The 20,664-nt window shown below is 46.1% G+C and overlaps 1 protein-coding gene across 1 annotated transcript in view; it reads right to left on the reverse strand.

Annotated features, from left to right (window-relative positions):
• Positions 1 to 10,740: 10,740 nt before the first annotated feature.
• RAB20 (RAB20, member RAS oncogene family) overlaps positions 10,741 to 20,664 on the reverse strand; it is a 36,537-nt gene continuing 26,613 nt past the window's right edge. The window contains exon 2 of the mRNA XM_088458381.1: positions 10,741 to 11,893. Coding sequence (XP_088314507.1) covers positions 11,379 to 11,893 — 515 coding nt within the window. The 3' untranslated portion in view covers positions 10,741 to 11,378. The remainder of the gene's footprint in view (positions 11,894 to 20,664) is intronic.

Consider the following 20,664-nt stretch of genomic DNA (forward strand, 5'->3'; position numbering starts at 1 on the left):
GACCCCGAGCGACGGATTCCTCGTCGCTCGCCGTGTCTTGCTCATGCGCACGACGGAGCTCCCTCCGTCGTGCGCATGCGCATTCGGGCACTATCGACCCGCTCGCGAGCGGGTCTGAATTAGGCCCTTAGTCAGCACACGCACACACAGTCACACTTAGTCAGCACACACATATTTTAAATAACAAAATACCATAAAGTTTATGCCACTTTGACACCCTCCCACTTACCTGGTATGGGTGTAGAAGACATGAAGAAGACATGAAGCAGGCACTCCTCATCTCTGCCCTCTCTCTTCCATGGGTGTGATAAAATATGAGATATGGTAAGAACTTACCCATGTTATCTCTATTTCTACGAAGTCCATAGGGTTCCACAGGATACCTTGGGGTATAGGTGTGACGTCAGTCGCTGGGCACCATAGAGTTAAGCTTTTCAGCCTCCCAGGATGCACTAGGGTCCTATACCCCGCCCCCGAGCCAAGGCACCTCAGTTAGTTATCAAGCCATAGGCCGGAGGAGGAGAAGGAAGAGAGAGAAAAAAAGATCTGGACACATACAAGAATCACATTCTCACCAGAGGGAGACGGAAAACCGGTGACCAGAGCAAAGCCCATCTGCTGCACAGGTGCGACAGGGCGGGAGTCCTGTGGAACCCTATGGACTTCGTAGAAATAGAGATGACAAGGGTAAGTTCTTACCATATCTCATATTTTCTACTTCAGGGTCCATAGGGTATCCACGGGATACCTTGGGGATATCCCAAAGCAGTATCCTTTAAGGGTGGGGACGCTCCTGTGCAGAAAGGAGAATCCGCCGCCCGTAGGAAGCATCCTGAGAGGCGAAGGTGTCAAACCTGTAATACCTCACGAAGGTATGGACAGAGGACCACGTAGCAGCCTTGCAGATCTGAACTGCTGAGGCACCACGTCGAGCTGCCCACGAAGGACCCACAGACCTAGTGGAATGAGCCTTCAGAGAAGGAGGGACCGGTAGGCCTTCATGAAGATAAGCTTCAGAAATAGCCATACGGATCCAGGCTGCCAAAGTTTGCTTTGAAGCAGGCCAACCCTTTTTACGGAAGCCATAGAGGACAAACAAAGCGTCCGACTTCCTAAACGAAGAAGTGCGGTCAACATAAGTCCTTAAGGCCCGCACAACATCCAAAGAGGCCTCACCCACGGAAAGACCCGGTGAGTTAAAGGCCGGAACAACGATTTCCTCGTTAACATGAAACTGGGAAACAACTTTGGGAAGAAACTCGGGCCGAGTGCGGAGCACTGCCCTGTTCCCATGAAAAACCAAGAAAGGGGGTCTACAAGAAAGAGCCCCTAACTCAGAAACACGTCTGGCCGAAGCAATGGCCAGAAGGAAAACAGTCTTAGCTGTTAGCCATTTAAGATCCACTGAGCCCAGTGGTTCAAACGGCGGTCCTTGGAGAGCCCTCAGGACCACAGCCAAATCCCAAGGCGCCACAGGTGGAACAAAGGGCGGCTGAATGCGGAGAACACCCTGCATAAAGGTGCGCACATCCGGGATTGTAGCAATCCTACGGTGAAACCAGACAGATAGGGCCGAAACCTGTACCTTCAAAGAAGCAAGGCGAAGCCCATGATCTAGTCCCGTTTGCAGGAAGGCGAGAATCCGAGACAGACGAAACTCCCGCGGTGCATAACCTCTCGGTCGACACCACTGGAAGAACGTATATGCCACACGCGATGGTATATCCTCGCGGAAGACGGTTTCCGAGCTCGTAACATGGTACGCACCACAGAGCTGGAAAACCCCCGGGACCTCAGCATGGCCGTCTCAACAGCCACGCCGTCAAAGACAGCCGAGTCAGGTCCGGGTGAAGACAAGGACCCCGAGACAGAAGGTCCGGTCGTAGCGGCAACCGCAGAGGACTGTCCACGGACAGACCCTGAAGGTCTGAGAACCAGTGCCGTCTGGGCCACGCGGGAGCTATCAACAGGAGCGACCCTCCTTCCTGTTTGAATTTCCAGATTACCCGTGGAAGAAGGGAGACAGGAGGGAACAGGTATGCGAACCGGAACGTCCACCGGACGGACAGAGCATCCACCAGAGACGCCTCTTCGTCTCTTGTGCGAGACCCGTACACCGGCAACTTGTTGTGCCGGGACGCCATGAGGTCGATTTCTGGAAGACCCCACCTGTCCACCAGTAGTTGAAAAACGTCCGGGTGCAGGGACCATTCCCCTGGATGAACGTCCTGGTGACTTAGAAAGTCCGCCTCCCAATTTAGCACTCCCGGGATGAAGACCGCTGATATGGCCGGAAGATTGCCCAAACCAGGATCCGAGAGACCTCTACGAGAGCCGCCCGACTGCGAGTTCCTCCTTGCCTGTTTATGTAGGCCACGGTGGTAGCGTTGTCCGACTGGACCTGCACCGGGCGACCCTGGAGAAACCGCTGTGCCAGCTGGAGAGCATTGAAGACCGCACGGAGTTCCAAGATATTTATTGGAAGCTCCGCTTCTGTCGGCGTCCACCTGCCCTGGAACAAGTGTGGACCCGAAACTGCTCCCCAGCCCCGAAGACTGGCGTCCGTTGTCAACAGGACCCAATTTGGAACCCAGAACGGACGTCCCTTGTTGAGGTGGGTCGTCTGTAACCACCACGCAAGGGACAGGCGAACCTCCGGGGTGAGCACAATCGTCCGGGACTTCAGAGACTGAGGCAGCCCGTTCCACTTGGACAGGATCAGGTGCTGCAGAGGTCTGGAGTGAAACTGGGCGTATTCCACCATGTCGAACACCGACACCATGGAGCCCAGTAACCTCATCGCCGAGTGTAAGGACACCCGGCGGCTGTGCAGACAACTGCGCACCCTTGACTGTAAAGCAGAGATCTTGTCCTCCGTCACGAAGATCCTTTGCTGTCCCGAGTCCAATAAGGCTCCAAGATGCAGAATCCTCCGAGACGGGATTAGAGTGGACTTCTGCCAGTTGACTAGCCAGCCGTGCCGTTGCAGCAGTGCAATGGTCAGGTCCAAGTGGCGTAACAGGAGCTCTGGAGATCATGCCACCAATAACAGGTCGTCCAAATACGGCAACATGCGGACTCCCTGCAGCCGCAGAGAAGCCGCCATGACCGCCATCACCTTGGTGAAAACACGTGGTGCTGTTGCCAGGCCAAAAGGTAACGCCCGAAACTGGAAGTGGTCGCTGCGGATTGCAAACCTGAGGAACTGTTGATGGCGCAAAAGAATAGGGACATGCAGGTAAGCGTCCTGTATGTCCAATGACACCATGTAGTCCCCAGGTTCCAGCGCTAGAATGATGGACCGTAGGGTCTCCATCCGAAACTTCGGGACCCGCAAAGAATTGTTGAGTGCTTTGAGGTTGAGAATCGGACGATATGACCCATTGGGTTTCTGTACCAAAAATAGATTTGAATAGAAACCCTGGCCCCCCTGGGAGAATGGAACAGGTACTATAACTCCAGCCTGGAGCATAGTGTGCAATACCTTCCACAGCTCTGTAGCCTTGTTCCGGTCTGATGGTAGACCCGTGGTGAAGAATCGAGCCGGGGGTCTGTGCCGGAAGGAGAGGGCGTATCCGTGGGAAACCACCTCCAGAACCCAAGTGTCTATCGTAGTGGTCGACCAACACTGGGCGAACTGTAGCAGGCGGCCTCCCACCCTGGAATCCCCCAAAGGGAGGCCCGGACCGTCAGGCCGCAGGCTTGTCATCTGGCTTGGGGGCCGGACGTCTGGTACTCCATGCCTGCTTCCAGGGCTTGACCGATTTCTTAGGGCCAGCCTGTCGAGGAAACGACTGTGGTTTGGGCCTGCCCTGGGCCCTAGATGACCGAAAGGACGATGGTCCAGAACCAGAAGGAGCAGCGGCCGACGGGAGACAAGCAGATTTGGCTGCCGCCAGCGTGGCCACAATCTTATCCAAATCCGGACCGAAGAGAACTTCTCCGGTAAACGGCAATGCTTCCAGACCTTTCTTGGAATCTGCGTCCGCCTTCCAGGATCGCAGCCACAAGGTACGACGAGCAGCTACCGCTGCTGAAGAAAATCTAGACACCAGAGTACTAATGTCTAGAGCCGCCTCGTTGATGTAGGTGGCCGAATCACGGAGATTGCCAATCAATTCCGCCTGTTCGGCCGGACAGACGGATTCAAAAGAAGCCTCTAATGAATCTGCCCAGCGCTCCATCGCTCTGGCAACCCAGCAAATGGCCATAGCCGGCCGTGCTGCCCCCCCTGCAAGGGAATAAGCGGACTTCAGGCAGATTTCTACCTTGCGGTCCGTAGCATCCTTAAGGGAGGACATGGATGGCATCGGCAATGTGGCACTACGGACAAGACGGGTCACGTGAGAATCCACCTTTGGAGGGGATTCCCACTTAGCAAAATAATTATCCGCGAATGGATAAGCCACCGCCAGGCGTCTCTGCGGCTGGTTGCCAGGTTGTTTCCACGCCTCCTCTAAATGGTCCACCAACTGACCCGAAAGAGGAAAGACTGTGGCATCGCCCTTCACATCTTTGAAAAAGGCATACTTAGATTTAGCCGCTGGGGGAACTTCGTCCTCAATCACCAAGGCTGTGCGGACCGCCCGAATAAGTCCAGGAATATATACTTTGGACTTAGCATCAGCGTCCTTAGTATGGAGAGGTTCCTGATCATAAGGATCCAGAATCTCCCCATCATCAGACGTCCCTTCGTCAACCTCATAAGGAGCGGACAGAGACGCCACCGGCCTTTTATGAGGCCGCATCACAGACTCCCCTTGCAACACATCCGACAAGTGCTGTACAGAACTCGTCAGGGAGTTAACCCACGCTGGCTCCTGAGAACCCGGGAGCGGGGAAATAGGGAGACTGTGGGGTACCACCAATTGTCGTGGGAACCCCTGCATGGGTGACGACACCACAGACTGCTGGGACAAACCCATCGGAGTAAACGCGGGCTGCGGAGCTAACTGGCCCACTAAAGCTGTTAACGCCTGAGCGAAACAAGCCCAGGGCGGCTCCTGTACCGGTGCTGTAACCGTAATAGGCCGCGCCATGGACAAACACTGCCGGCAAAGGCCCTCCGCGCTACCCTCCCCCTCCGCTAACGGTACTTTGCACATGGTACACTGTAGCCGGAGGGGAAAATCACTTTCAGACATGATGGCACCACGTATGTGACCTCTCTCACCAATTAAGCATTAAATAGGCGAGAGACCACCCTGCAGCACCGCACCGCAAGGGCTTTAGCAGAAAGAACAGGGACAGTAATAAAGCTGACAGTTTAGAGAAGAAAAGTTACAGGCAGCGCTAGCACAGTCACATACAATGCAGAGAAATAACAATTCCTGCACTAACAGCGCTGATCACTCAACTACACAGACACAGGGCCTGGTAGGACACAGCGCTGCATACACAGACCTGAGCCACAGCGGAGGAGAGGTATGCGAGGGGACCCAGACCACGATGCTTCCGTCCAGCGCTTCCAACAGCGTTCACCATGCGTTCTGGAGAAGATGGCTGCCGAGGAGCAGAGAGGAGGCTGGCCTGGGGGAGGAGCGCTGCCACAGGACCAGTCGGCAGCATGCAGAGAGGGCTGTGTGCAGCGGGGGAGGCGCCGGCTGTGAGACAGGGAAGGCGCGCTCCCCTGGCATGCATTTAACCCCTGGGACGCCGCAGCGCTATCGCTCTGCTGCGGTCCGCTGTCCCAGGGGGTAGTGGAAAGCGCAGGTTGGTCGCCTGGCTCCACGCTGCAGCCAGTCCCCAGAGAGACCCCTGCCTGGGGACTTAGGACCATGTGACCAGCGGGGACCCACCGCGGGACCCCGCTGCTTACCTTTGTCCCCCTTGGATCCGGCCATGGTCCGGAACATCTGGGGTCACCGCTAGCTGTGACCCCAGATGCTCACCAGCATCCCCGGATCGGTACCGGCGTTCTGGTACCGGCGGGGGTGTAGGGAAGACAGCATGGACGTCAGGACTGACTGTCCATGCTGTACATCCAGATGTGCAGCCACAGCTGCACTGAAGAAAGCTTCAGGGGCTCTTCTAGCCCCCACTCCGACAGGTGCACCCGACGCCGGCCGGGCACCAAACTAAACTGAGGTGCCTTGACTCGGGGGCGGGGTATAGGAGGGGGACCCTAGTGCATCCTGGGAGGCTGAAAAGCTTAACTCTATGGTGCCCAGCGACTGACGTCACACCTATACCCCAAGGTATCCTGTGGATACCCTATGGACCCTGAAGTAGAAAAAATGTATTTGATCATTAAGCTCCTCTTTAGGCTCTTCCCACTCCCCCTATAGGCCATGCCCCCTTTCTCATTCTCCAGCCTCTTGGAATTTTGGTTAGGGAAACCTGGCTCCCCATTGGTCGACAGCGGCCATCTTTTTGTAGCCTATGGGGCAGCCATTTTATTTTAGCCCCTGTTACTTGAATCGGATTTCTCTCTGGGCAGCAGCACGGGAGCCAGAGCATCGAATCCTCTGCCTGCCTGCCGGCCCTGAAACACTAGAATTGTACCGGCCTGGGGGGCAGATGGCACCCTGACCCCCGGCCCAGCCCACCACTGGCCAAAGGAGTGGGATCACTTACAATTTTGCCTAAGAACACAGCCATGAATAAAGAATGGTACCAAAACATCCTCCAAGAGCAACTTCTTCTAACCATCCAGGACCAGTTTGGTGATGAACAATGCCTTTTCCAGCATGATGGAGCACCTTGCCATAAGGCAAAAGTGATAACTAAGTGGCTCGAACTTCGAAGTTTTGGGTCCATGGCCAAGAAACTCCCCAGACCTTAATCCCACTGAGAACTTGTGATCAATGCTCAAGAGGCGGGAGGACAAACAAAACCCACAAATTCTGACAAACTCAAAGCATTGATTAGGCAAGAATGGGCAGCCATCAGTCAGTATGTGGCTCAGAAGTTAATTGCAATTCACCCTGGCATGCTGTCAGAGGTCTTGAAAAAGAAGGGCAAACACTGCAAATATTGACTCTTTGCATAAACTTAATGTAATTGGCAATAAAAGCCTTTGGCACTTATAAAATGCCTGTAATTTTACTTCAGTATACCTTAGTAACATCTGACAAAAAGGTCTACCAACACTGAAGCAGCAAACTTTTGGCCATGGCTGTATATTCCAGTCTGTTTATAGTAAAACATACCCAAAATATACTCAAATGTTTAGTTCCTTGTAATATTTTGTGAACAAATGTTTTACAATATTATATTTTTGTTACGATAAAACTTACACCCTATAAATGATCATTGATGAAATAAACAGCACATCACTTCCGTGGATAAATAGCTCCTGCTTCTGTAGCCTATACAATGTAATGTGCGGAGTACCGTATCTGAAATGGCCCCTTATTCAGATTATTTGTAACTTGATACAGTTGCCCCTCTGTGGGAATGAACAAGTCTGCCCACTCCGTTCTGCTCAAGCAATCCAGTAGCCGCTTACGACTACAGACATTGGGGGCTATTTCATTGTTTTAAACAGGCCTATTTCTTTAGGGCGCCTGACAAAGCAATTCAAGTGTTGCTTCGTTCTGGCATGAATATTGGCAGCTGCACACATTTCTGCTTGCAACCTCCCGAGGTGTCGAGCAGAAATGTGCGATAAGCCGACACTTTTGGCGCCCAAAGCTGTACTTTAGATAGCTTTAGCTGCTTTGCGTGACTAAACCCGATGCTTCTGGGTGCACACAAACGGCACTCGCGCCCTAATTGCTCCTATGGGTACCCATTAAGTTTGTGTGCCCAAAAAAACAACTGAATCACCCTTATTGAGTTCAGCCCCAGTTTTTTGTCTGCTGATCTACTTTGTACACTTCAATAACTGCCACCTTCGAACGATTCACCGATGCAGAGGTTTTGCTAATGCTCAGGCCGATGCTGCGAGCACCAACAATCATTCCACGTTCAAAGTCCATCAGATAACATTGTTTACGCATTATTTCATGAGTGATACCTTCACCTTTCCGTTCTTACACAGATTCAGACATCCAGCATTACCTGCGGAATAGCTACTGTGCATAAAATCACCTGTGTGTATATACTTTCCGAGAAGCATTCACTTTACCAATTCTGCAGCAACATCTAAATTGACACAATAGTTTCTGCTATGGGCGTGCTCATTTATTGCTGGTGAACTCACTACAGTACATAGCAGTGGAGGGCACGATAGAGAACACTTGCATATAGTATATTGTAGCAATATTTTTTTCTTTACCAATTGTTTGATTAAAAACATTTGTTATATACATTTTACCGTAATTTGTACCTGCAGTGAGGTTGAAAAATAGGCAAACTGATCCTTTTGGTATAGCACGGAGTCCTCTGCGTTGCCAGTATCAGTTTCTCTTGCTGAGTTGGAGGTGTTGACGATACAGTATACATTTGTTTTTTTAAGTTTTCTGTGCCATTTATTTACAGGAATCACATAGATTTGCTGCCCAAGATGTCAGCAATGTGCAGGATAAATGTAGCATCTTCTGTCGGGAGGAGCCCGGGAATTTGGGGTGCGAATTGCCCAAATGCAAAAAACATTTTGTACAAAATATTTAAATCAGATTAAATATTTAAACTGTGTTGTATTCTAGGGGAAAAGTTGTATGAAAGAGGATTGCTCTAATGGTGCATACACACGTTCAGATAAACAGGACGATATAAACGATATAGTTTGATCGTTTATGTTGTCTTTTTTTTTTTTAACCCCTCCAATGACCAAACGATGGTTGATGTGTGGGCACGGATGGTCGATACCATTCGTCGCCCGTGCATGCAGGCCAACCGGGACGATATCGACCAGGTTAGCCCGTTTACTATAGGTATCCGCGATCGTTGATCATGGGTCGTTACGCCGTTTGGGGGTTGGTGCATGTTGCTGGATGATCGATATCGAACATCCAGCACATGAAGGTTCGTTGTCTGATCGTCCCGTTTGTACGGGCCATTACACAGTACTAGGCAGGACTTTGTGGGAATATTTGTCCAAATGTGAATGGGCAAGGCGGAAATTAACCCAAACGTAGGAGCTGAGGGATTTTTCAGGAATGTTCTGAAAGTGGAAGTCTAGTGTCACCTATGTATAGGTCAGGCAGATAAGTTGGCACATTTGGAGAAAATGAAATGCAAGGTAAGGATGCTTTATTCTGGTTCATATACAAGGTTCATTGTCTTTTATATGCGATATTTGTATTTTGATCATTTGTTCACAGAAGGAAACATCTGTGTGTAACAATTGCTCAGAAATATTTGCTATGAAACATTTACTTGAAATTATAACTAAAAATAATAAATGTCTATATTATAGACATGCCTACTTAAAAATGAAAGAAAGACTACTGTTTAACCTGTGTGTTCCTTGTACTCTATTTATAAAAAATATGCCGTAAGCATTATAAACTTGCTGTAAATATTAACATGTGAGTAATGAATTTAATTGTTAGAGAATTATATAGATTTGTGGGGGAGATGTACTAAGCCTTGGAGAGTGATAAAGTACCAACCAAACAGCTCCTGTCATTTTTCAAGCAGCCTGTAACAGGACAGTTGGGAGCTAATTGGTCTATACTTTATCACTCTCCCAGGCTTAGTACATCTCCTCTCATATGAGAACTCAGCTTGCATGAGATGAATGGCCTGGAAGCAGGAATAGAACATTTCTTATTGCCACGATAACAAAATCTATTTATTGGGAGCAATTCTCAATGAATAAATATGCCCCTATATAGGGTTGGAAATGCACGCTGGTTCTTGATGGGTACCCATCCATGTTATGAATGCTAAATGCCTCTTTTAACGGAAAAAAATGCAACAAATCTGAGTGTAAAAAAGGTGCACGTGTGTCACTATCTGCGCGGCCCATGGGGGTGTGTCCGCACAGATCGATGGAAAGCGTGGAAGACGTATTCAGCTGGTTAACACTATTATATAGCTACATAAGTCAGAACCTGTCTCACAGAAATAGAGCAGCCCCAGAAAAACTACTGCAGGGAAGATGGGGATGGCTGATGAGAAGCAGACACAATGAGGCGCTAGATAAGTCCCTCCGTAAGTCGTACCACGTGTGATAATAGCTATGCTCCCTGCAACAGTGCACAGGGCCCTCTTGCAAAGGGTTGGCTCTTATATTTTTGGACTATGTTAAATTACATATTTTTATTATTTGGAGACCCTATTCAACCACAACAAAAGGCCCTCAGAGCAGCACTGACACAACTCTGACTGGTGAATAGGATCACAAGGGAAGAAGCCACCAATTCGCTCTTCTATATACGGGGGACATCAGCAAGAACTTCTTGACAACATCAATGTAAACCTTTCCTATTATTTTGCTCATGAATAGGGTAAATACAATTTATACTTGGAAAATGTATCTGAAATAAACTGGTTCAATGGTTAATCAATATCTTTACAACTACAGAGTTGTTGTACACAGCTGTCGTTATTTATTGCTAAAACCTGGGGATTAGAGGTATCTGTAATAGGCTGTGGACTGCAGGCATCGGCAGCGTGTGTGGCTGCCCGATGTTTTAGAAGCAGCAGTCATTTAAAAGGCACAATCAACCTGGTTTTGCATTTAAAAGACTTCTACTTTAAAACATTGTCCAGTTTCGGACGCTGCCAAATTTAGTTGGTTTTGTGCTGTATCTTCCTTGTTTTAGTTTGAAAATGAAGGATGGCCTATGGCTTATGGTGCAGTTATTCAGAGCATCACGGTGACAGAATAAAAAAAAACAACATTAATAAAGTTCTTAATTGTGAATTTAATGTAAGATCAGTAATTGATACAGGATTAGTGATAAATCACTAATCGGTGATGTTCAGAAGTTATTTTCCACCCTTATATAGAAATTCAACATATATGTATGTTTAGATATGTGCTGTTCAAAACAAGACAAGTCACATATAATTTATGTATTATTCACATACAGATATGAGCAGGATTATCCAGGACAGCCTATGCCACCAGACATTTTAAAGTAATTATTATTCATAATATAGGTTTGATCAAAAATACAACAATTTTTATTACATACAAAATATTGATCTACAAAATGTTCCCAAGTGCATGACACACTGGCATAATAAAAAAACATTGTTAGGTAGTGGAATTTTGTTGAATGATATAAATAAATGTACTAAAAAGCTGCAGTTACTTGACAAAGTATGACTTGACAAGACATGAATGGCCCTCACTGCAGGGATCTATTACAGAGACTAGGTAGTAAATCAGGTACAGTAATGCTTACAAGGTTGTGCAAAATCCTGTGTGTTCCAATGAGGTTCTTCCAATCTTCTATTTGCCTGGGGCATGGCGTGACAAATCCCTTCCATCTACTAGCCAGTGCCAATGGCTATCTCCATTACACAAAATGCAATCGCTAACAGCAGCCATTTTTAGTCTGTTTCTCGCGACTGCTTTGTGCGAGATTGACGGTGTCATGTTGTTCATTGGCTCGCTTTTTCACAATCAATGGAATGACCATGTTAAAAACACTTTCAAACAAGACATCAACATTGTATCCAGTTTTGGCGCTGCTTTCAAAACACATCTTCTCTGCAGCCGGAGCGCGATTGTCATCCACCAATCTATATTTCATGATCCGCTTATATAAGGCAATAGCATCTTCTTTATTCACTTGTTTGCGCACCTTGGAAGTACTGGAGCTACGAGGCCTTTCGCCTTCTAAATCTTTTTCTGTTTCACAGTCTTCAGTGAGGTCAATTTTGTTCCCCACCACAGCGAAGATGCAGTCATCACTGGCTGTGTCAGTAAGGCCCAGGAATCGTTCTTCAAGTTCCAGGAGACTTTGCAGATTACTAACATCGTAGGTCAGGATGATGGCAGAAGCAGATCTGCAGTACATAGAACCCAGGCCATGAAACTGTTCCCTTCCTGAAATAAAATCAAGAATACATAGTGAATGTCTGCATGACAAAGACAGAAGCATGCTCTTTCTGTGCAAATGCCTTATTACCTCAACGACACAAGTAAGTAAGTCCCACTCTCTCCTTTACTACACATAAACCTTTCACAAGTTGCTAAGTGAGGCCATTTTTTCTCGTACAGTCTGTGTTTGCACCAACCCGAAGCAAAAACATACATGTTCAGATGGTTGGCTTATGAGGGTTATGCACAAACCATTCAATCACTTAGTTTTCCACAACTACATTTTAGTCACAATGACCTGAAGTGAAGATATTCAGTGTTAAAAAAACAAAATAAAATCCTTCACATTCATTTAACTGTTGTAACTGCAGTTGCAAAACAAGTGAAAAATAGAAAGCAGATTATCATCATCTTTTATCTGAAGGGCGCCACAAGGTGCCAGCAGCGCCTTACAATGAAAACAAAATGACAGATTGAAAAAAAATTACTAAAGATAACCAAAATACAAATAAACCAATGACGGTTGGAGTAGAGATTAGACTCAGTAAGGCTTGGATGCACAAGGGGTATTAGAGAGCAAACAATGAACCTGTACCCACTAAGCAGGCGGGCAGAGAGACAGGATCAGTCACCGCAGGGAAGAATTGAGACAGGGTAACAGATGTGCACTAGTGCAGGGATAGTATTAGGAGGAGAGAACAAGAAACATCCCTGCACATGAGGGCTTATAGTCTATAAGAGAGGGTCGTAACCAAGAGCAGGTAGGTGGACAGTCAGAAGTACTGAATAGAGAGTTATGGTGGCCGATAGGCTTGTATGAAAAAGGGAGCCTTGAGGGCTCAAATGAAGGATGTAGGAGTGAGAGGAGGTGATCAGAGAGGAGGTGAGGCAGCAGGAGGGAGTGTGGACGACAGTAATAAAGGTCAGAAATGTAGATGGGTCATTGCCTCAAGTAATCAGTAAGGTGTTTGACGCAATGCATAGTTTTGTTGCCTTAAAGCAGGTCTGTAATGTAGCAATGAATTGCTGAGATGATTTGCATTTGTTTTAGTCCCTATCTTTACCTGCTTCCTGTTTTGTTTTAATCTACTATGGAACTCTGGTTTCTTATATGAGAGTCCTTACAGGCTGATTGGTCATGAGCCGACCTGTAAATATAATGGGCCTGATTCAGAGGTTGATGCTGTGGTGTCATCGGATGCAAGCAGCTAATGTTATGTATGCGTATTTGTCCGTACCACACTGCGTATTCCTACCGATGATTACCACCAAAAGCCACAGAATGAGTTTGTATGCAGAAAGGCAATTTCAGTGTCCATTTCTGGATGATAATGGGAGGGTGAGGTGGATGGCCAGGCGCAGTGTTGTGGGTGTGCCGCTATTGCACTGACACCGGTGGCCATGTACATACAGACATTCTGCGCCTCCATCAGCTGGTGCAATGTCCGAAGTGCGTCTTGATACATACAGTGGTGGAACGCTCTGTACAAATCCATTGGCCGCGGCATTAGCATAAATATGCAGTCGCACTTAGACGTAATTGTGTCTGCAACTGCGTCCATCTCTGAATCATGCCCAATAGATCCTTATACTTGGTCACTGATCTCCAGCAATGCCAACAGCCCATCCCAGCCTACCTAAAATATGCCATAGACTGTAATTGATTCATTATTTTATATCTTCTGGCCTGTGAACATGTACTTTATATAATACAAGTGAAATAAGAATTTTGTACATCATAGATACCGGTTATTGGTTGAAATAGATACAAGGATAAGTAGTTATTTGTTAATGTCACTTAGCAGTTATGAGGAAGTTAAGTGCTTACATAGGGCTTTCCATCCTGGACATAAGAGATTTCTGACCACATCCCCAGTAACAAAGATTTTCATTTCCGACTGGTGCTGTCACAAGACAATTGTGCTCAATGTGACACATTAATGACCAACAGACTGTGTAGCTAACCTTATTCACAGTCAACAGCAGTATCAATGATAAATTCCAAGACAGCCAAAGCTAGTCAGACAGGTTTCCATAACACCACTCAGTCTTTGTTGTCAGGAGGCTTCTCACCTAGCGGCAGCTGGTGTGTGGTGACCAAGCCTCACGGTTACTGCTGGAACAAGGCAAAGGGAGCACTGTAGCTTGTACTTAGTGTGGGGTGGGGCCAAATATCTCTGATCTGATGGTCATGTGAGAGTTCAAGCCCACCCCTCAGGCAGAACTTTCTAAAGCACAGACAGGTGAGAAAGCTGGGTCGGTCTCTCTGACAGAATTGCCTGGCACAAATGGGACATATGCCACCAGCGGAATTGTTACAGCGGAAACCATATAAATTTCTCAGGCAAGTGTTATACATATTCTCTACCTCAAAGTCTGAGTCACTGGCAGCAGGAAGAGACCATTTTATCAGTTGAATTCTTATTTATGAAGAAAAAAAAAGCTATTTCTGTCAGGTAAGTAGAATACATTTTTTCTACCACAGAGCCTGGGGTAACAATCGCTGCCAGGCACCTCTATGCTATGCTGTGCAAATGATGTGGAGGACATGTCACACAGGGACGTCTGTGCAGGCAAAACCCTGCCCTGCAATTGCCCGAAGGAAAAGCACCAGTATTCGCACCATGCACAGAACTCTCTGTAGCTGGCACTGTACCTCTGCCGTAGCTGGCACCATTCGGGCACCCGTGTCCCAGTTTTGCCAGGTCTTTGTATTTAACATGTAAGAGCATTAAAGAATAGAATTAAAAAAACTATAATACAAAATCATCATTTTTTTAATGGATAAGGACGCTCACTCCTGCCTGTCTGGACAAAACTCCCTATAGTAGCTTAGTGCAACCAACACCTACACTGAGATCTGGATTATCTCCAGATACTTTTTATTACTCTGTTCATTGCTGCCACATCCTCTTTGCCTGTGACCTCCTGTTTCCCTTTATTTAGCAGCGTGACGTCATACCAGGATTAGCCTCTCACCAGTACACACAGGCATGTTTATATATCCAAGAATAAAAGACAGGACCCCTCACGTTCTGCTGTGAAGCGTCAGATACAGCCACCAGCACCTATCCTGCCAATGCACATAGCATTTCCCACAACTTGGCTTCAAGAAACATATTACAGAAATAACAATTGTAAATGTAAGTTATACCAAGATGAGAGGAAATGTTATAATAGGTTTGTAGAACTTCCACTGCACAAACAGAAGAGGGCAATATGGATACAGTGCCAGTCAAGCTTTTTCCACCTGCCCACTATTTGTACCCTCAATGTGTGCAAAGCAAAACATTTACAATGAATAGGATTGCTATTGTATATAATGTTTAGGTGTCGCTACATGGAAAACCATCAAATGTGCTATAAACAAGATTCTAAAATGATGATGGAAGAAGAGCATGAATTGCACATATATATTTCTCACTTATTACAATTTTACAAAATGTTAAAGTGAGTAAAAAACTATAATCCACATATACTTTCCTATTAATTGTTAAAGCTATGTTATGTTCTATCAATTACAAGGTTACCAGCACTGCGATCTTTCATTTTTTTAACTTTACTGATTAAATTTTTTACATCTGTATTATGAGTGAACTACAAACTTGTAAAACATGTATTAACATGCAATATTGTAGGCTGTCAGTCACAAGGTCTGTCCTTAGGGACGCTGTGTCAGAAATTACCTTTATTTCACTAAATCTCTTTTACGCAGGAAACGCAACTAATCCCAGTCACTGGAGATGATGGTTCCATCGAGTACCGTGGGCATCTGTCAGGTTGTGGCAGCCTTGAACCTGAGGAAAACTCAAGCCTAGCCAACTAGCTTTCAGCACTATAGATTTGGTGCCGCCCTCGAGCCAACCACGGCTCGCAGAGAGAATGGGTCAACAAGGAGCATTCATAATGAGCCAATCAAAGCTCACTGCATCACTCTGGCTTATATCACCCGGCTCAAACAACGACAAGGAAGTGAGTTGGCGGTGAGGGAGCAGAGAAAAACTGCAGAAGATGGAAGAAAAGACCGACCATAAAGCAGAGCCAAGCTGTCGTAAAGAAGACATAAGAGGCGGGAGGGCTGAAGAACATAAGAGGCAGCAGCCAGCGGAATCCAAACTGACAAGGCCAAGCAGCAGAGCCATGTTGACCCCAGAGACGAAGGCCCGGTGCAAGAGGGACCTCTCTGTGTCCAGTGAGGACAACCAGATCTGGCACAACTCCAGTGGACATGAGTGTTTTCTGGTGCCCAGGTTTCCATAACATTAGTTGAGGGTAGTAGTCATTAGGACAATCATCCCTGGTAGGAGCTTTACCCGTTTCTGTACATCGTGCGGTGATCTCCTAGTATTCAGGACCCTCTTCCATCTACAGTTAGGCTTCCACAGTCACATATGGGGAGGAAGGCGTGGTGACTATCTCAACTACTGTACTAGCTGGGCTGGTGAGGTGACTGAGCTTCTGCTAACGGTGCATCAAGGAAGCATGTCTGCCATCGACGGCTGCCAAAACCTGCCCCGCACCTCTGCCCACACAGCCTGACATTTTTTCACATACCCTTGAATGTAACAGTAAGTACTGTTGTAGGTACTTTGCCCTAGGTTCAGAACTACTGATCTAACAGAATACGTATGTCAGTAAGTAACATACAAACATGGCAAAGGTAGGATAAAACAGAAACAATTTAGATTTATTATTAGATAATATTATCGAACAGTAAATTGTAGTTGGGAATACTGAATGTAAAATAATACCATCTGTAAATGATAGAAAAAATATGTGAAGTAACTGGAGAAGGAATGTGGAGTCATTAGGAAGGGTGAGCAGCAGCAAGTGAGAGACAGATTACAATGAGTTACCTGCACTGCTGCGATCATTCTTAAATAGGTTTTGCAGGAATAAACTTTGCAAAACTCTTTTCTGTCAGGAGCAATCGCCAGCGACAGCCAATGGTAACCTCCTGATAGAACGGGAGAAGCCTCATCTCATGCAGAAACACCATTTTCTACCTAAGAAATAGGCTTTAACCTATGGGGTAGATTCAATGAACCACAGAAGTTGCCAGTGTTTCTGCGTATTAACTGCAGAATGCAGATTCCGCTTGCAGCCTGGTGAAGTGCAAGAAGAATCTGGCTACTGTAACAGGCAGACTCTGTAGTAAAGGAAATATTTCACTAGAGAATTATTCGCTACATGTTTCATGTTCATTTACATTGTCAGCGGGATGAAGGTGAGATGCGTAGGTTAGGAGATGTAATGACCGTTATTTTCTGCTACAATCTGCATTAGGAAGGTAAGAAATGGAAAGAGAGAGCTTAAGTGCCAGTTGTATTTACAAGCACATTTACATTTGAAAATTAAGTATAAAGTATTTTACCCATTGGGCATGGCCATCTCATTTCATCTATCTAGATGTTCCTACCTGGTGAAAGTTATCCATTAAGGAGCCCATGTGCCTTTGTTCTGGATTTAGTATCAGGATCTCTAAAAGGCAAGGAGTGATTCTGAGATGGACACAAATCATGCGTGGCTGCGATTTCTCACAGATTCTAAAGTACAAAAATATGCAAATGTCAGCGTGAACATTCATCTTGTGTACGTCCGTGCAATGAACCGAGCAAGCCCTGCAACCCCCACTTTCCATATCTGGGCAAATCTCCACTGCACTGGTGGATCCAATCACTCCACCATCAATGCGCCATCGGAGGCAACATCTAGTCTGTGGCTGCAGCGCTACGAAAGAGATTGGAGCTGCATGCCGAAACATGCCCATAACATCTCCTCTATTTGTGATCACCTAAGGTCACCTCCCAGTCAGTGGCAAATGCAGAATTTTGAAAGGGGGGTTTCCAAATCCTTGGTTACCAAACTAATGAAAAAAACATCTAGCCAAAAAAAAATATATAGTTTAATAAATATTATATAATATATATATATATATATATATATATATATACATATACACACACAAATATTTACATACATACACACGCACTGTTTGTATAGGCTTGACAAAGGGGGTTGCACCCCGTAACGTTGCCTGCTTTATAATACATGTTTATTCAAAGTCTCAGAGTGCCTATGGTGGGGTACACACACACTGACTGACACAGATACACACGCTATAACTAAAAAACATGAATGCAGCAGGCAATAAATACTGCCAGCATTATTTATTAAAGACCACCCTCCCCTCAGTAGTGCCCCTTATACAGTGCCCCCAGTAGTGGTCCCCCTATGGAATACCCCTTATACAGTGCCCTCAGTAATGGTTCCCCTATGGAATACCCCTTATACAGTGCCCCCAGTAGAGTGCCCCTCTATGTAGTGGTTCTCCTATGTAGTGCCACTAGTAGTGGTCCCCCCTATGCAGTGCCCCCAGTAGTAGTCCCCCCTATGCAGTGCCCTTAGTAGTGGTCCCCCCTATGCAGTACCCCCAGTAGTAGTCCCCCCTATGCAGTGCTCCCAGTAGTAGTCCTCCCTATGCAGTGCCCCCCAGTAGTGTTCCCCCTATGCAGTGCCCCTTATACAGTGCCCCTCTATGTAGTGGTCCTCCTATGCAGTGCCACTAGTAGTGGTCCCCCCTATGCAGTGCCCCCAGTAGTAGTCCCCCCTATGCAGTGCCCCACCACTAGTAGCCCCCCCTATGCAGTGCCCCTAGTAGTGGTCCCCCCTATGCAGTACCCCCAGTAGTAGTCCCCCCTATGCAGTGCCCCACCAGTAGTAGTCCCCCCTATGCAGTGCCCCTTATACAGTGCTCCCAGTAGTAGTCCTCCCTATGCAGTGCCCCCCAGTAGTGTTCCCCCTATGCAGTATGAAATGAACACCCATTGTTCATTTCACATCATAGTGATGTCGTGTGCAAATGCATACTCCATCACACACACACACACACACAGAGTCACACATGAGCAGTAAGGGTTTCCAGAACATTTTATGCATGTGAAGTATCAAAAAAAAAATGCTCAACTGTGCAAACATTGCACTGCGTCCACCTCAGAATCAGGCCATGAGAGAAGTGATAAAACATACAGATAAGCCTATTATGTGAACTACCCTTATGTTGGTCATATCATGTAGGACTAGTAGAGCAACTGAGAAATAAGAAGATTGTTATAGAAAAATTGTAGTAAAGAAAATATTTAATTTGATCATTTGAGACTACAGGTTTCATCTTCCATTACTTTGTCAGGAGGATCAAGGGGAAATGAAGGAAACGTCTGTAATGACAGCTTTTCTCTAATACAATCTGCATGGAGCCCATTAAGAAGGTGAGAAATGGAAAGAGCTGAAGAAACAGTTGTATTTAAACATCCATTTTCATATGAAAATTATGTATAAGGTACATGCCATTCTTTCTAGGGTTATAGTACAAAAGATACCCTCTAAACTCTTGTGTTTCTTCTCTACTTTCATCTACATCTTACTCCCCACTAGGGCACCTAACACTTGGTTGTTTATGCTCTGTTGCTTATTTGGGTGTTATGGTCGCTAACGTATATTATCCATGCCCTAGTCCTGCATTGTATTGTACTGCAAGTCATTTTTTTGGTTATGTACTTTGTGGCGCCTTATAAATAAACAATAATAATAATAATAATAATAATAATAATAAACAGTTAAATGGTTTACAATGTCTAGATAGACACCAGATGTTAGACAGGTAATAGGTCGACAGGGAAAAAAAGATCAAACACTTTTTTTTTTTTCTAACCCTCCCTCCTGGTGCCTAACCCTAACCGTCGGTGTAGGTGCTTGACCCTAAACGTCCATTCTAGTGCCTAACCCTAATCTTCACCCTCCCCCTCCCTCCTGGTGCCTAACCCTAACCGTCAGGGTAGGTGCCTGACCCTAACCCTCCGGTAAGTGATTACTCTATCGCTCCCTCCTGGTGCCTAACCCTAACAGTCGGGGCAAGTGCCTGACCCTAATCAAACAAAAAAACGTGGCAACCATTTGTACATGTCGACTTCAATATAGACCTTTACTGTTTTGAACTTTTGTCCCTATCTATTGCCTGTCTAACATCTGGTGTCTACCTATAGTCTAGATACCCTTTATAGCACATTTTGTCTTTCTAGAATGGCACATTTTATCTTTCTAGAATTACTGGTGAAAGTTACCCATCAAGGAAGCTGCTTCCCTGACAAGAAATAGAGATTGACTGTTATGAGGACAATTTAAAATGTAGTAATACACTATGGACTGGACATATAAATATGTGATCATTGAGCACCCTTTACTTTGTTTTTGTGCATTATATAGGCGTACGCAGACACACAAACTGTCAATCTGCATAATCCAAGTGTATTTATTATATCTTTACTACCTACTAATTCTAAACATACTTGCAAACGTATTACTTATCATACACCCACTGTTACTGAGCGCTCATCTGGGTTTTATTGTGTTAACTTCCACAAAAGAATCACAAAGCAAAGGGTATTCATTTTACTGCCAACGTCCTGATCGCTAATCCCTTTTTAATAAATATGCACATTGTTTACTTGCGTATTAATGATAATGCATGATTTCTGGGCACTACAGTAGGAAGCGTGCTGTGTGAGGGCATGTCACATGGCCTGGGTGGGGAGGAGTACAGATAAGTATAATAAAGTGAGCTCTTTACGTACAATTAGAAGGAGGATATTGTGACTCATTCTGAACACCACTGTGATCTAATGTTTAGGTGAAGATCCTTGCGCTAAAGGAAAAAATACATAAGAAGGGTCAGCTAGCAAGTCAAACCTTTGACTGGTGCTTAAGTCAGTTGCTTACAC

This window comes from Taudactylus pleione, unplaced genomic scaffold, assembly GCF_031769625.1.
Source record: "Taudactylus pleione unplaced genomic scaffold, aTauple2 ptg000041l, whole genome shotgun sequence".
In the NCBI taxonomy this organism is placed as follows: Eukaryota; Metazoa; Chordata; class Amphibia; order Anura; family Myobatrachidae; genus Taudactylus; species Taudactylus pleione.